A 16,663-nucleotide genomic window follows, 5' to 3' on the forward strand; every position below is an offset into this window, starting at 1 on the left:
TGGTTTTAAAGTCGGGAGACATTAGAGGCTTGCCACACCCGGACTGTTAAACCAACGCATTAGCACGTCAAAGCCCATTGAGGACCCAGGCGCAATAATTGTTTTGTCCCTTGATTTACTGATCTGCATTAATTATGGAAATCGAGTTCCTGCTCTGTGCAGACGACCTGGTCCCGCTGTCGCCCACAGAACAGAGGCTGCGCCAGAACCTGGCACTGCTGGAGCAGCACTGTCAGACCTGGGCGCCGACAGTCAATCTGGACAAGACCAGTTATGGTTTTCCAGAAAAAAAGCCAGACCTCAGGGAAACAGGTACAAATTCACACTTAACAACACATTAACACCTAACAATGGGAGCAGGGACGAATTAGGCCAGTACCCACTATTGTTAAACATACAGAAAAGGATATTAAAGTATTGAATATTAGTATTGGCTTTAGTATTAGCCATACAGAACATTAAAGTGCCCCTTTTCCATTCAGCGGGTGCCTGAGCCGCTGTGTCCTATCTTCTGACAGTCGCCGTTGTGAACAAACATTTCTTTGAAAAAATGAGACGTTTCCCTTGGTCAGAGATATAAATATATAATATATAAATAAATTAAATTTAACTAACGTGAAATAGCGTGTGAAAAAGTGGTAGTTTAAGCTTTTCTGCTAATATAATATGGAATCGCGTATCTAAAGAATTTAATAACGATATGATTATATTCGTGTACTGCGACAGGGCTGTGTAGGGCTGTTTCGCCTCTCTCTTCATGCGACTGTACCAGGAAGAGGATTTCTTTCTATTCGAAACGTGTATTTTAAAAGTTTAAGAAGTAAAAACCTTACAGCGTACACAGATTTCTAAACTGATCAGGATCGTTATCTTTGTCTTATGCATAATAATGTTCACCGCTCTGTCCAGCAAATTAATAATAAACTTTATTTTATATAGCGTTTTAAACGAATAAGCAATTAGATTGCTCATAAACCTAATCACTTGTTTTTTCTTTTTATTTAGGCTCAGATTTCAACTATAGATCGTATTATTAATAACCATAATAACAACCAACCAACAAAAACAACCATATAAACATAATACCAACCAAAAACATAGATAACGACCACAATACAAAATCAAATATATCAAACCATTATACTCTCGCAAATTCCTCCAATTATCATAATCCCGCCCCTTATGCAAAACCAAACCCTCCTCCCATCCCAGTTTATCCTCTTTATCATAAACAAAATCCACCTCAATTTTCAACATAAAGCATTACTGCTTACTGGGTTTTTGAGGGGGGGGGGGTGTCTTTCGCTGGAAATCTCGCCTGCTTCTACTTTACGAGTACAACCCCCTCTCTGCAGGAGTGCTGGCTGTGACGAATTAAACCGGTTTCACAGGTATTTTCAAAGTAGGAAGTACAGTGTTAACTGGTAGCTGGGCTCCTCAATTAAATCGCTTTAACATGCTAATGCGTTGGTGTAACAGTCCGGGAGTGGCAAGCTTCTAATGTCAACTCGACTCGATTGGAAGACAATGAACGTATTTTAGCCCTAAATGAATTAATAGCAAACATGGTTTACATAAAATACATTTTTCCAAGAAAGTTTATAATAATGCGATCTATAGTTGAAATCTGAGCCTAAATATAAAGGAAAAGCATTTTCAGAGAGCAATCATGCTGTGTTTATGTAGAAAAAGCGATTAGGTTTATGAGCAATCTAATTACCTATTCGCCTAAAACGCTATATAAAATAAATTTTATTTAGAGATGAATGATCAGTGTCGCAGTTTAAATAATTTTCGTAGGAGGGCTTGGACAGATTCCAAGTGCATTTTTGCAATTTACATTGTAATACAGTTTAGAATACAGTTAGTCTAAGCTCTATCAGCTTTATTTATGGGTTGCAATTTAGAAAAAGTCAAAAACCGCACTCAAAATGCAATTTAGAGCTTTCTGGCAAGGGGAGACACCCAAATTATAATGTAACATGCCACTGTTTGTGCATGAACAAAGTTATACTGCAATTTTCCTTAGATACGCGATTAAAAAAAATAAATTTTTTGAATCCCCGGCGGAACACACTCCATAAGAATCAGCGCTTTTATACAGTATATCGCCTTTAAACACATATATTTAAACACGCGTTTACGATTTAAATCAAAACGCGATTCAAATCAATATAAATGTTTATTTTGTAACGCATAGGTGACTATTCATTGTTATTAAAAAGACTTAAATTCGATCATGTTGTGATATTTAGAAATATAAATTTGTTTGGTGCGAGTGAGGTTTTATTTAATCTCTGACCAAGGGAAACGTTTCATTTTTTCAAAGAAATGTTTGTTAAAATATAAAGTCATACAGTAGTTCCATGGGATTCAATCACAGACCATGTGACATGGGAGTCAGGAAACTAACACACAGCGCCACCAGATTTGATAACGCTATAAAAACGCTATAAAATAATGTGACTAGGCACAGAACAAGTTTACAGCACAGTACAATAATAAATGCTGACCATGACTTTAGAAGCATAAATTACCTTAAAATTTAAACACAAGCTGTCTTTAGCCCTCTAAGCTGGTTCTTACAGAAATGTAGAGATCCAGGCTCAGAACACACAGCTTCATTAGCAAATACATATGCAGGACAACTAGAGAAGACGTTTTACAGAGGATGGATTTTTAGAAACATCCCATCAGTGACATCACTGAAGTCAACTCCTACTGTAGGTAACTGTCATGTGGATAGTTTCACAAGAATCAGACAAAGGTTTAAGCATCGCTTGTTCTAGATAAAACTGCAAAAAAAAACAACAACCCATAATGTACTTCTTTGCGGCTCTGTTTGCCCAAATCATATATTCACAACGTGAAATTAGAAAATAATATTACGTAACCAAAATCCGCAATATGGAAACAGAACCTGTGTAATTGTTGACAGATGATGTTCTCGTAACATTTTTACAAGACAAACTACAACATTTAAAAAATGACTTGTATGTACTTGATATCTCTAATCAATCCACGGCGATATTGTTAAAGCAGTCCCCGCACAAAACGAAACTAAAATGCCCTGGGCATACCGTTTCGCGCCTCTTATCAGTTGCTCAAAAGTAATTTGACCGTATGAAATGCATAATATAAACCTAGAAACATATACAGTACGTGAGCAGTATTTACGTAGTATCGGTGTCAAGACATACCTCTCAAATACTGTAAATCAAGTTAAAAATATCTCAAGACCGATTTCCCTTCAGTGGTAAAATTCCATATAAATATTCAATACTTAAACGGGCACAGTTAAGACATTAAATATACATATACATACTGTATACAGTACAGTTTGCATACGGTAATATGTTTATGTTCCTAAATCAATCTCTTTTATGAGCATGTGTAAGGCATGGTGAATCGATTCTCAAAAATTACTGTACTTTGCATGATTGGAAAAAAATGCGTGATTGCGAAATGCTGTGGTGTTACTTTTACAAAGACGGTCAATGAAAAAAAGAATGTGGACCAGGGCAATACTTTGAGTTTACAGCTTGTCCAAGGTCATTTATTATTAATACTATTAGTAATATCTTCGTTAAAGACTTTGATGGCTACAGCTCAAACATGAGAGGTTGAGCTTTATTAGCTCCACCTTGCGGAAATTCCGGATACTTTTATTTTGCTAGCGGTATTTACCGGTAACTTGCGGTATTTACCGGTAACTAGCGGTAGACTGCGTACAGTGTACCGGAAAATAATGCGGTATCGCCCGTGCATTTTGAATGGCTGCATCTGTATTGTATTAGTTTCCCTTAAGAACCATTCAAAAGCCATCTGCGAAATGGTGGTTTTCTCTTTTGTCGGATGTTGCATACATTTTGCTATTAAGAAGGATGGCAAACATTGGTTTCTTTCACAATGCCCTGTACCAATTTCTGATTATCTGGACCTCATTATTCTCTTAGGTGTTTTAAGGATGAAAAAACCAGGCATCTACTCAGCAGAGGAGTGAAGAGCACACCAGCGACCCAGCCAGGAGTCAAACCTGGAATCTTTGAATCCGTAGTCAGACGCGTTGCCCATTGCACCACTGGCCCACATGGGTTGGCATGTAGAGATGTGCTTTTCGCAACGTTTTTAATTACCAATTCATTTTTAGATCTGCTGCGCTTTTTCTCTTGAGCCGCAATAATCTTTCTGCAGAAAACGAGAAATAAACCTAAGGAGACACTGAGTAATTAACGCTTTCAAACTGATCCTTTACATTTGCTATGAAGGAAGGATGTTAATGAATTGCCATCATGAAGCCTACATTATTGCACGTGTTTTGAAACAACACGTGTTTTACAGTCAGAGGACACAATTGTGTTTTGCTTGCTTCCCTGGTTTAAGCCTTCATTAGTATTTGTCTCTCTTGATGTATCGAAACATGAAAAGACAAAGCTTGTGCAATGCAATACAGAGTAAAATTGGTGCACTTCATGTTTCAAATACGAATTATGCGCTACAATGAGAATCCCTCCAGGAGTCAAAACTATTTGTATATTATCATTTAAAAATAGCTCTCAGAGACCTCTCACTCACTACCACCCGATTTGGACCAATTTACCAATATGGGAACAACTGGCTAAATTTCATGCTCTGCTTCTACATACTGGTATCCCAGAAATCCTTAAATTCAATTTTTGAAACCGTTCTTCCTTTTTCCACTTGATCTGCGTTGTATAAACTCTGCTGCATGTCATTCAGATGAATGGAGTGTCTCGTGGGGTGGGTTACTCCATTATTTTGCTTTAGGATCCTTTGTGATTAGAAGATCAAGGCACTACTTGTGTTTAAATGTAAGGAGCCACTAAAAGAAAAAAAAAGATGTAAAACTTCTTTCCTAAGAAAACAGATACATGTTTAGATAATAGCAGATGCATTGTAATGACATGAACTGCTACAAACATATCTGAACATTAAAAGATATATGAAATACAGACCTATATAGTTGGGCGGTGTGTAGGCAGGGAAACTGACTCGATCGACAAACTGTGTCTTGTGAACAACAGTGTCATCTGCTGGACTAGTGCTGAACTGCAGAAAAACTGGGAATTCCCATCCTGCACTGTCTGTTACAGGTCTTCCTATCAGTCCTTAGTCACCAGGTAGCATCTAAGTATTGCCAGTTAACATTCATCTGGGTTGTATTTTCTCTTTTACACCATATAGAAATAATGTTCTTCCATTATAAGGCAATGGAATTATAAAAAGGACATTTACTGACATGGAATTTTGAACACCAGAAAAACAATAATTCTGTATGACTCTAGCATTGCTGGAAACTCTGCTATGGAGCTTGCAGACACAATCCACCACTAATAGTGAGGCAGATTCCCAAGCGAACCTGTTAAGATAGGGGATTGCCATCATCTGCCTTGGCAGGGAAAGGCAGTGTCCTCTTGGGCCCTGACCCCTGGGATAAGGCCTGGTCCACAGTTGGCTGATTTAATTAGTGCTCTGCTGTGGGGCCTCCAAGGATGGTCAGATGGCACACATGACACCAAGAGGAGACACACTGTCTCCGAGGCATGGATTGTGGCTGAGAACAACAGTACCTCCACTGAGACCAGCACCAGCTGGAGACGCCAGTCACACACAATGACAGCACAGAGCACCAAGCCATTTCACAGTGGCAGGCCTGGGGAACTGCACAGAGTTGCCTGCATTGCTCATAGTCTCTTCTTATCACACAGACAACCACTGTATCCTTCATTAAACAGCTCATATCTCTTCCTGTAAGAGGTGCACTGGTCAAGCAAACATTATAGAAAGCATCACTTTATTACATTCCATCTAGTTTTCTGCTCTGTTGTTACCACTCATTGTTCCTTATTGTGAACATGTTTTCTAAAAGGCTGTATAATTGTTTGTGACTGCAGTTTGTTTTTTTCAGAATGATCAGCTTATCGTTTGAATTTGCCCCCAAAATGCACATGCACTGTCTTGGAGAAACCATCAAATCCTGTTAAATCGTCTGCGGATAAAGACAAGTGAGAAAATATAGATATTATACTGAGAGAGGTATATGGACCCTTCTGTTCTTGATCCCGCTGACTGGGAAGTTATCATCCCTTTTAAATTGTGAACTTCAACGCCCGAGGAGCATGTGGAAATTATGAAAGCATTGTGATACAAGAAACAATACAGACTGCTTGATGCCACTGCAACCAAAGAACAAAGGCTGGAGGAAAGGCAAGCATTGGCAAATGATTTTAAAGCAGAAACCAATGTGATAGCCCTATTATCCGGACACTGAAGACACTTGTGACACCAGGACAGCAGTCTTCAAGAAAAAAAAGGAATACACACCTGTGAAGAAAGATTCTGGATAAAAAAGCACATGTAAAATTGAAATTGAAAGACAATTTTAATATATTAAAAGGTTTATTTGAATTCACCACGAAAGTGCACATAAAATCTCGAAACAATATAATGACCTTACAATGACCCACAAGTATCAGACCACGCTTTCGGACTGAATCTTTTACACCCACGCAGAACCACAGTATGTGAGGATTGGTCAGTGTTTATTTGAGCAGACTGTGCACCCAAGAGAAAAGGCCTGGTTTGGTGGGTTTGGTGTGTTGAGACTTGCCAGCTTTGGCCCTCTCCCTCTCCTTTTCCCTCTCCCTCTCTGCTCTCAGCTCCTGGTCAGCGTGCAGGGTCCTCTTCAGCTCCCTCTCTAGGTTGAAGTGCACCATCTGACGGCTCAGCAAGGGTACGATGAGGTTGAAGTTGTCCACCTTCTTGTTGAGCTTGGCCAGCTCCTCGCCAAAGGCCTTACAGTCCTGCTGCCAAAGCTGCTGCTCTGCAGGAGAGAGGGGGTCCCCCAGCCGGCCGCGCAACGCCAGGAGCCTAGCCCTTAGCTTCTCCACCGTTTCGCGGATCTCCTTCTGCGCCACGATCCACTCTGGCTGGTAGCCGTTGTCGATGAGGATGCGGTTGAGGTTGTGAGTCATGGGGTCGGCGTAGGGGTTGTGGCTGAACTTGCTGAGAGGCTTGCCCGCGCCGCGCAGGTTGCTGAAGTCCCCCTTAGCCATGGACTCCTGGATGAGGTCCTCCACCAGCCGCTCCACCGCCTGCGTGATCTTGACCTGCCGGCTGCGCCGCCGCACCTCCTGAGCCATCACCGCGCCCTCCTCCCCCGCCTGCCGTTCAAACTCCCGGCGACGGTAGTCCAGCACCTGCTCCGTGGCCCGGTCCACTCGGAACTGACGGTATTGCCGCTCCCGCTGGCTGGGCGTGCCCAAGCCCACCCCCTCAAAGCTGAGGTACTGCCTGTGCTGCGGCGCCTGCAGCCTGGACTTGCCGTCTTCCTCCTCCTCCTCTTTCTCCCCAGATTGGCGCGCCTTCTCCTTTTGCTGCGCCAGGTGTGCCAACACGGCTCGGTATGCTTCCTCCAGCTGGGAGAACTTGTGTGGGTTGGCACAGAGAGCACCGCTATCAGGGTGGTACTGCTTGGCGAGCTGTAGGTAGGCCTCTTTCACCTCGGCAGGGCTGCTGCCCCCCTCCCTGGACAGCTGCAGCAGGCGGTAACTGTCCTGCAGGCTGGGGTTCATCCTGTAACTAGCCAGCCAGCGGGCAGGGGGGCATCGGGAGGGCAACAGGGCCTTGTGGACCTCCAGGGCAGGATGCCACAGCAGCCAGGAGCAGCTCATCCTCACTGACACTCCAGCTGAGGAGCAACTCAGCTGCCAATTAAGACAGAAGAAAATCAGATTAATTAAATCATGAAAAGAGTAAGGGAGCCACAAATAGGCAAACACCTCGTACGAGACGTACCGTGACAAGAATATTTGTTTTACATTAGCATTTTCATTCATTTTAAGTTGTATAACAAAACTCACATCCAGTAGCATCATTCTATTTTGTGTTTGGTGCCTCTGAAATTTAGTACTGTACAAGATTTAATACAAGAAAAAAATTATCATGAAAACCTGAGATAAGATCATTAAAAGGAAACATGTCACATGAATCTGCAACAATGGCATGGATGAGTCAAGGATACACTAGTCTACTTTTACCAGTCTTATGATCTAGAGCTAATTCCATGCTGAAATGTAAGTGTTTAATTTTTCTCCTATTAAGAATTAAAATTATGCTCAGCTTGTACTTTGCAGTCAACACATGCTGATGCAGCTCCCCACTCAAACTGTTCCCATCCGGTTTCATTTATCATGTTTAGGGCTCTGAGTTTTTCATAACATGTTTTGTCAAAAAGTAATTCAATCCATTAAGTCCTCCAGCCTTAAGACTTTGATATAGTCTCTTTTCAAGCCACACCAATGACAAAACATGAAATCTTATGATACTCCCAATTGCTATAATTATTCTTCCCATTACCACAAACTATCTAATGAAAAAAATAAAAATTGCTATAGATATTTTACGGAATGCATTTGTATTCATGAATATTTACAGTATTCTAATCCTGTAACTGTACAGGATTGTAATGGATAGTTGTTGGCGTGTGTATGTGTGTTTCTTGCAAACAACATGCCAAAAACAAATTTCAATCTGTTAAAAATGTTACCTTAATAACAGAATCTTAGCGGGTATAACTATATTATTAGCAGTAGTAGTATATTGGGAATGTGACTCCTATTTCTATACTTACAGTATAATCCCTGCATTTAACAGAAAAAATCATTGTTAAAAAAAACATAGCTCTCTTCCACAGAATTGGAAAGATCAGAAGAAATATCGCTTTAAACATTTTTTTTGTCTTTTAATTTGGGAACTTTAGTTCTTCTTGCATTTTGATTGCCTTTTCACATTCCCAGCATGGAACATGTTTTCTGATAAATTGGTCTGGAACACTCCTAAAAACTTTGAACAGTTACAGACAAAAGGAGGCTATTCAGATGTCCCTAGTAGAAGTTTGTAGCTAAATGATCCAAAGATCTGTTCCAGCTTTTTCGTATAATAATCCAGGGTATATCCAGAGTATCACCTTCAACAGCTTGCGTGGGTAGGTTGTTCCACACTCCTCCAACCCTTTGTGCAATTTTAAATGCTCTAATCCTTTGCCTGATGAAATGCCTTCAATTCTATTCCAAAGAAGCCCACAGGTAAGAAATGACCTGCACACACATTACAAGAAGCTGTGACACAAGTATAATTTTGGTGTTTGTGGCTAATTGCTCCTTGCTAATCCGAGGTATTTTCTAAAGATTTAAACAGATGACTGCTGACAGATAACTATGACGAGCTTTACTGCCCTCTGGGGGCTCAGGACTGTATTGCAATGTCACAGAACAACAAAATAAACAGGCTTAATTATGCTGCTCAGACTGCATCACTGACAAAAGGAATCAAAAATCTATTTGAACTTAGTTTTGCAGTCTCATTTTACAACTTAGTTTATGTAATTTGGAATTCATGGTTCCTGAAATCTTTACGCTTGTACAATTTCAGGAATTCAGACTCTGGTTTATACATGTTGAAACATATTACCAATTTTACAGTGGTTTTAAATAACCACTTTTTTTGTCATGAGCCAGAGCCTAGCCTAGCAGGATACACCCTAGATGGGATAACAGTCCATTTCAAAGCTCATCCACACACACAGATGTAGGGGGATCACTTAAGAGATGCCAATCAATCCAGATGTGTCCTTGAAAAATAAAGGAAGGGTGAAATGCGACATCGCCAAATGGGGTTTCTCCACGGCAAAGGAGTGCTGGAGGCTGTGGCCTAAGACTGTACAGGGACTAAAGAGGAAAACCCTATTCCTTTGAGCTCTTGTGGGAGGACTGGACAACTGCAGTTCCAGAGCCAGGACAGAGAGGACAACAGCAAGTGGTAGGGCTTGGAGGAACTCTTTTATTATGCACTTTATAAGTAGCCCTAGCATCCACTTCCTCGGATTGAGAAAAGACACTCGCCTTTTAAGAACTTTTTGTAATATAGTAGAGATCGCATGGCTTTGTTAGAATGTGTACTCATTGTAAGATAGCTCACGTAGGGAGCTGCGTCAGCATCCGTAGGCTGCAAAGGAACAAGTAAAAGTTAATTCCATGCTGAAAAGAGAAGAAAGGAAACACAACAAGCCGTAATGTCGTGTTTCCTTTCTTCTCTTTTCAGCGTGGAACAAACCTTTACTTGTTCCTCATTGTAAGATGTCTATTGTGAAATGAAGTTAATTTTACCAGAAAAAAATAAAAAAAAACAGGAGACCCTAAAGAAAACCAGGAGGTGTGAGGCAGCAGTTTTCACCTCTGTGCCTTTGTACTACCTAAAAGCATTCCCAAAAAGAATATGACATTGAGCTGCACACCTGATGCCTTCCTGTTCAGCAGGGTCCAGGATGGTAAATCCTGGTCCTTGGAGGGCTGGCGTTTCTGTGGGTTTTTATTCCAATTCCGTTCTTGACAGGTTAAAATTTAATCAATTTCCCTTTAGGATCAATAAAGTCTAATCTATCTAAAACAGCTGTTTTCAGCACAGACACTTTTCAAAAAGACTCTCCTCAACTTGCTGTCATTTCTGAATAAACAGCTCTTGCTAGTTAATTGCTTGTTGATAAACACATACAGCTGGGAATAATACTGTTATCAGACATGGAGATATCAAACTGAATCAAAGACAACGTTCATCCAGGACTGGGCTTGGGATTGTCTGCCCTGTGATATTCCATTGCTGATCCTACAATGCCAGAAATAAGATCCCTTTAAATTCCACTCTCACAGGTCAGTGAGACACCTGGTTTTCATGTCTGCTGAGCTGTTTGTTAATTTATCTACTTACTCGGCAAATACCTATCCTTAAAACCTAAGTAGATTTATACTGTAACCCCCAATATGCTGCATTGCCATTTGAATAATATAGTACCATAAATGCTAAAACGATACTCAACTGGCCTACAGAACCGGAAATGTAAAGATTAAAACTAGTTTTATTTGCTAAAGCAAAATTGTAACTGTAAATACGCAAAGCAATCAGTACTGGTACATCATAATGAAAATCTAGTTTTCACTGTTACATAATTAGCGCTTGCAGAGTTCACAAAATGCAGAAAGAACCCGGGTACTGCACGACAGTATTGCACTTCATAAAATAATATCTCAAGAACGTAACAGCAAATGACACGTTATATTTTGCAGTAGTGACAATAACGAGCAATAACGAAACACAGGGTTTCTACCACTATGGTTGACCTCAGTGTACTGTGATTTCCTAAAATAGTGCCTTTAAAGGTGCAAAAGTCAGAAAGACGAAGGTAAAACAGACCGCTGTCAACTAACCTTGTCAGAAATGCATTAAAACAAAGAGCTTCAGATTCGCTCACAAAAAGCCAGTCTTCTATGTTCACACCATTTCTGAATCGATTACCTAGAAAAGTGCCAATTGCCTAAACATAAAAAGAAAAAAAACGCTCGACTTTGTTATGTAAAAGTGCAATGCGGGATATGTAGTTCATCTGTCCTTAATGCGCTATGGGATTAGTAGTACATCGTAACACTTGCAGTAGAATTGTGGTCTATGTAGTCAACGGTGATTCGCCTAGCACTATTCTATCTGCATTACATAAATTAATAAACGGGAATATTGACAACATTCTGTCATCTGTAATGTTAGGCATGTATACATATTCAGAAAAGGTACAGTTATATGACAAAAAGTAAACTGAAGATTCGCTTCGATAAATAACAAACACAGGTTATATGAGCACTGCAACTTTTTTCTAAACGTATTTGTTTTAAAACTAATTTTCAGCCCAAATCATTTTTTCTATATTTATGCGTACCTCTAAAGCTTTCATTCAACTGTTTTCCAGTTTGAGAAGTTGCGCTGTGAGAAACCACCTTTAAAAGCGCTATATAAAATAAAGTTTATTATTATTATTATTATTTCTTACTTTTTTATAAGAAACCACGCCCTCTTACTCCTGACCCTCAAACTCAAGGCACTTATTCCACGTAATGCCTAGTTTAGCCTATCAAGAGACGGAGACCCTGTCCAATGAGAGCGAAGCAGGAAGAATACACAGGAAGCACAGCTGTGTGTTAAAAATAGCAGAAGAGCGGTTCAGGATTGCTGTTGGGACTGTAATGGATCTGAAATGATCTGCAGACAGAGGTGAACTTCTGTTGATCCCGATTTACTGCAGAAATAAAAAACACATTATCGATAGGCCACGAAACCGATGAACACGTTTGTTTGAACGAGTGTCAGAAGTTACTCAGGGATACTATTTTCGAAGCCTCATAACTCTTAACATTTTTGTTTTACGATAACTAAATTAACTGGGTTTCAGTACATTTATTGAACATAATAAATTAATATAAAAATAACATTTTCTCGTCTGGTTTGTGATTTCAAACACTTCTTGAATAGCGGCAACGTCTTTGCATGTTATTTCAATGAATTATATTAAGAATAGTTATTTTATATGAAGAGCGGTTTACTCCCGGTTTTACAGACCACCCAAATCAGCATACAGAGATTTTGCTGACAACTAGAAACTGAATCTTCATGTTACCGTATTTACAGAATTGAAAGTGCTCTTGTTGGTGTTAACACATGAACCACTGTGTCTGTTTCTGCAGTGCTGGGCTCTACTCCCACACTTGGGCTGGCTGTCTGGCTTGGACTTCATAGCCCCGTGGGGATGGAGTTGGACGGGGGAAATGGATACAACAGTGAGGGGGAGGAGGGAGCTGCCGCGATGCTGTGGACGATAGACGAGGCCGTGCAGCGGCAGACCCTCCAGATCGGGGCGTCGGCATGTGGGGCTACAGCTGTGGTGGACGTGCTGCAGGTCCTGGGGATCAGCGTGACGCCCGAGGACGCGGACCGCTGCGTCCAGACACGCCTGCGTCAAAACGAGGCCCCTCTCCCGGAGTATCTGCTCTCCCGGAGCCAGGCTGGTACGAGCTTTCCTTTTTTTTCAGTACTGACAGCGGATAAGGTTTAAAGTGGCCTCTAGGCGTTAGTCAAAATACTAACTGAATACGGACATTGTGAAAGAAGCTGACCCAGACGCGATTGTTTATTAGCTCTCACGTTCTCATGAACAGGTCGCACAAGTTCTTATTACGTGTTGTCTGCCAGAACACGTTCGCATTAGAACATACATTCTTAAGAGCAAGGGGTGTCAGCCACAGTGCCTGCAGTCTTTCAGGCTCCCAATCCAGGCTCTCAGCTAATTCATTAACGAGTCTAATTACGTGGGGGGGATTTATTACTCTTGTCCAGCTTCATATTCAATTTTGTGGAAATCATCCTGAAGCAACAGCCTCAACTGAATTCAACTGACAAAAAAGTGTAAAAATCTTAAAAGAGCCCCAAGTTGAGTGTGATGCCGTGTCCTTGTGTGTGGGACAGCGCCTCCCAGTGGTCTGTGATCTGTGCCTTCAGTCTGTCAGCGGCAGAGTGTGGAACGTTGAGCACTGAGCAACAGTGAGCCTGGAAACTGCAAGGTCCCAGAGACAGGAGCTGCATTTGGAGGTGTTGGGCACAGTCCTGGTGTACCAGTGCAGAGTAGGAACAGCTGCACCTTCACAGGCAGAGGATTGTTAGTGTTCATTTACCCTGTGCTCATTGTTTACGAGAGCTGACTGGAAGTGATCATTGCCTTCCCTCAAGTCTTAATATATTGCAGATTTAAAGAGTCCTATAAACCAGGAGTCTCAGACTCTGTTGCTGGAAGGCCTTGTGTCTTCTAGTCTTTGTTCTGACCTGAATCTTCAATTAGACAATTAACCTAATTATTTTCTAAATTAGACACAGATAGGATTTTTCTTAAGGTCTTTTGCAGGTTTACACAAGGCATTAAAGGTACAGTTAACTATAAACCACCTTGGAGCTTAATTGGATTTATATTCCAGTTATGCAGCTTATAAAACAATTAGACCATAAATGTAACTGAGGATGTGGTTGGAACCACTGGTATTGATCCTCTGGGTCTGCAGGTGTTGCAGTCCATGCTGTGCTGTTCAGGGTTGAGGGCTGAGGGCTTGTGTAGCTCTTTCTGCTGTCCCAGTTTGTATATTCCCTGTGAGACTCTCTGTGATCAATGTGTGTATTCCCTGTGAGACTCTCTGTGATCAGTGTGTGTATTCCCTGTGAGACTCTCTGTGATCAGTGTGTGTATTTCCAGTGAAACCCTTTGTGATCAGTGTGTGTTTTTCCAGGGGCCACACACCAGCAGCTGGTGGAGGGCGCGGAGAGGGCAAGTGGTGGACGGGTGCTGGGCCGGTTTTTCCCACTCCACCCATCCCGGCAGCTGGCTCTGGTCCCCTGGCTGGCCTCCTGGATCCGGAAGGGTGCTGTTCCTGTTGCCACCATGAACATGCAGCTGGCAGTGCCCGAGGGTGAGGAGGTGCCCGATGCCTGGCACCACCAACTCATCTTTGGCGTCACACCCAATGCCGTCTACATGACCAACCCCCTGGATGTGGGTGAGTGAGCTGCAGTGGTGGGAACTGACTGGCCTGTCCCTGAGACACCGCTGTTTTTCTTCTTTAGTTCTCTCTGTTTGTTCTGTAAAGGATTTAAGGTTGAAATCATGTTCAGTCAGTGTTTGAGTGCAGCGTTTGACTCAGCACTGAGTCATTATGTGTGTGCAGAGAGACCCTCTCTGATCAATGTGTGCTTGCAGTGAGACCCTTTTCAATTAAATATCAATTACTGAATGCACTGAGACTCTCTGTGATCAGTGTGTGTATTTCCAGTGAGACTCTCTGATCAGTGTGTTTATCTCCAGTGAGCCTCTCTGTGATCAGTGTGTGTATTTCCAGGGAGCCTCTCTGTGATCAGTGTGTGTATTTCCAGGGAGCCTCTCTGTGATCAGTGTGTGTATTTCCAGGGAGACTCTCTGTGATCAGCGTCTGTATTTCCAGGGAGAGACTCTGTGATCAGCGTGTGTATTTCATGTGAACCTGATCTGTGATTAGTGTGTATTTCCAGGGAGCCTCTCTGTGATCAGTGTGTGTATTTCCAGGGAGCCTCTCTGTGATCAGCATGTGTATTTCCAGGGAGACTCTCTGTGATCAGCGTGTGTATTTCCAGGGAGAGACTCTGTGATCAGCGTGTGTATTTCCAGTGAGCCTGATCTGTGATCAGTGTGTATTTCCAGGGAGACTCTCTGTGATCAGTGTATGTATTTCCAGTGAGCCTCTCTGTGATCAGTGTGTATATTTCCAGTGAGCGCTCAGGTGGTGCAGCAGCGTCTGTGCAGTGATTCAGTGCTGTTGGTGAGGAGAGAGGATGTCCTGCAGAGGCTGACAGCTGATACACCGGTCTCGGTATTGCCTCAGGGACACACTGACCCCTGCTGGGACATTCTAGACGTGGCAGGTGAGAAGAGCCCAGGGCCTGACTGTTAGCTTCTCCATTTGTCAGTCTGTCTTTCAAACTTCATCTTTACTTTTTTTTTCTGTTTCGGCCTGCAGGAGTGTTACTAATGACTGTCCTAGGCCCTTCTTTAAAGCTGCCTTGCCAGTTTTATAATGCTTTTGTACTTTTCTTAATTTAATTAAATTAATTAATTAAATTTTTACATTTCTAATAGAAACTAAATTTATCACTTCTGCCATGGAGTTCAATTCATAGGTAGTGTTTTTCATATTGTGAAGCTTGCACTTGATGATGATGATGATGATGATGATTACTAGTATTGTGTCTCACAATGTACTGTGTCCTGTGGCAGGCCAGGTAAGGCAGATGGTGCGTGAGGAAGAGGAGTGTGAGACTGGGGCCCCCAGAATGACGCACATTGTGATCCCAGCAGCATACGAGTCAGGAGTCACTCTGTTTGCCCTGAAAGACACTGCCCTTGGACAGGAGCTCCTCTTCGCCCCCGATCTACCCCTGCTGCATTCGGACACCCACAGAGTCTGCGCTGAGAGGCTACACTGAACCCCTCTGCAACCTCTGTACTGCTTCCCATGAGCCATGGAGAGGAGTACTAGATTTTAATTAATTAATGTGCTGGAAAACCAGAACACACCCTTGATAACCTGTTATGAGTTGATGAAGCACCGGGGATCAATGGGCAGGGGGATGCTTGTCTGTTCTTAGAGAGTTACCCCGCAGAAGACTCAAACCGAAAAATGTGATACCAGACTTCCTCGCTTCTCACACAGCCTACTTTCACCCTGATCAGATTGTATTACTGGAGCTCTCCATACCAACTCTTGCCCATCTTAAATAATGTGCAGTAAGGCTTAATTATGCTTCACTCCCATAATTCCTCTGGTTTGATTTCTCTTCATCTCAGATACAGATTGTGAATAGATTAAATGGAAAGACTTGAAATACTGTCATCTTTATTGCTTTATTTGTATAGTGCCTTTCATGCCAAAGCAATCCTAAAGTTCTCTGAATACAATGAAAGAAAACGTCAATAAGATTTACAAAAATCATATTTGAAAACTTGATAGAAATACAAAACACTACAAATTAAATATGACAATAGTGTTAAAATGAAAGTTAATGAGAAAAGGCTGACTTATAAAAAAATCATGAAGGTTATTACCTTCTCAAATTAGTAAATACCACATTTTGCAGAGATCTGTTGAATTAGGGTTAAATCACATCTCGCTTGCAAGACCTCTTTGAATTATTAAATAAAGATTAATAATAGCCAAAAACTGATTTAGGAAACCCCTGCCAAAGTTTG

At 41.6% G+C, this 16,663-nt stretch overlaps 2 protein-coding genes across 2 annotated transcripts; one reads left to right on the forward strand and one right to left on the reverse strand.

Annotated features, from left to right (window-relative positions):
- Positions 1 to 6,401: 6,401 nt before the first annotated feature.
- dnajc28 (DnaJ heat shock protein family (Hsp40) member C28) lies at positions 6,402 to 11,395 on the reverse strand. Its single transcript, XM_088913762.1, has 2 exons — positions 11,283 to 11,395; positions 6,402 to 7,727 (listed from the first exon to the last, which is right to left on the reverse strand). The coding sequence occupies exon 2, from the start codon at positions 7,692 to 7,694 to the stop codon at positions 6,564 to 6,566; it is 1,131 nt and encodes a 376-aa protein (XP_088769888.1). The 5' UTR covers positions 7,695 to 7,727; positions 11,283 to 11,395; the 3' UTR covers positions 6,402 to 6,563.
- A 637-nt stretch (positions 11,396 to 12,032) lies between these two features.
- Positions 12,033 to 16,299, forward strand: LOC148836426 (uncharacterized). Its single transcript, XM_088913674.1, has 5 exons — positions 12,033 to 12,117; positions 12,588 to 12,908; positions 14,175 to 14,441; positions 15,187 to 15,339; positions 15,692 to 16,299. The coding sequence occupies exons 2-5, from the start codon at positions 12,650 to 12,652 to the stop codon at positions 15,898 to 15,900; spliced, it is 888 nt and encodes a 295-aa protein (XP_088769800.1). The 5' UTR covers positions 12,033 to 12,117; positions 12,588 to 12,649; the 3' UTR covers positions 15,901 to 16,299.
- Positions 16,300 to 16,663: the final 364 nt, after the last annotated feature.

This window comes from Atractosteus spatula, chromosome 4, assembly GCF_055471065.1.
Source record: "Atractosteus spatula isolate fAtrSpa1 chromosome 4, fAtrSpa1.hap1, whole genome shotgun sequence".
Lineage (NCBI taxonomy): Eukaryota > Metazoa > Chordata > Actinopteri > Semionotiformes > Lepisosteidae > Atractosteus > Atractosteus spatula.

Bases quoted from the DNA above. Each gene is read 5' to 3' on its own strand.
- LOC148836426 (XM_088913674.1), top strand. From the start codon at position 12,650: ATGGAGTTGGACGGGGGAAATGGATACAACAGTGAGGGGGAGGAGGGA. The intron at 12,909-14,174 runs GTACGAGCTTTC...GTGTTTTTCCAG, and splicing joins GCTCTCCCGGAGCCAGGCTG to GGGCCACACACCAGCAGCTG. The intron at 15,340-15,691 runs GTGAGAAGAGCC...GTCCTGTGGCAG, and splicing joins GGACATTCTAGACGTGGCAG to GCCAGGTAAGGCAGATGGTG.
- dnajc28 (XM_088913762.1), bottom strand. From the start codon at position 7,694: ATGAGCTGCTCCTGGCTGCTGTGGCATCCTGCCCTGGAGGTCCACAAG.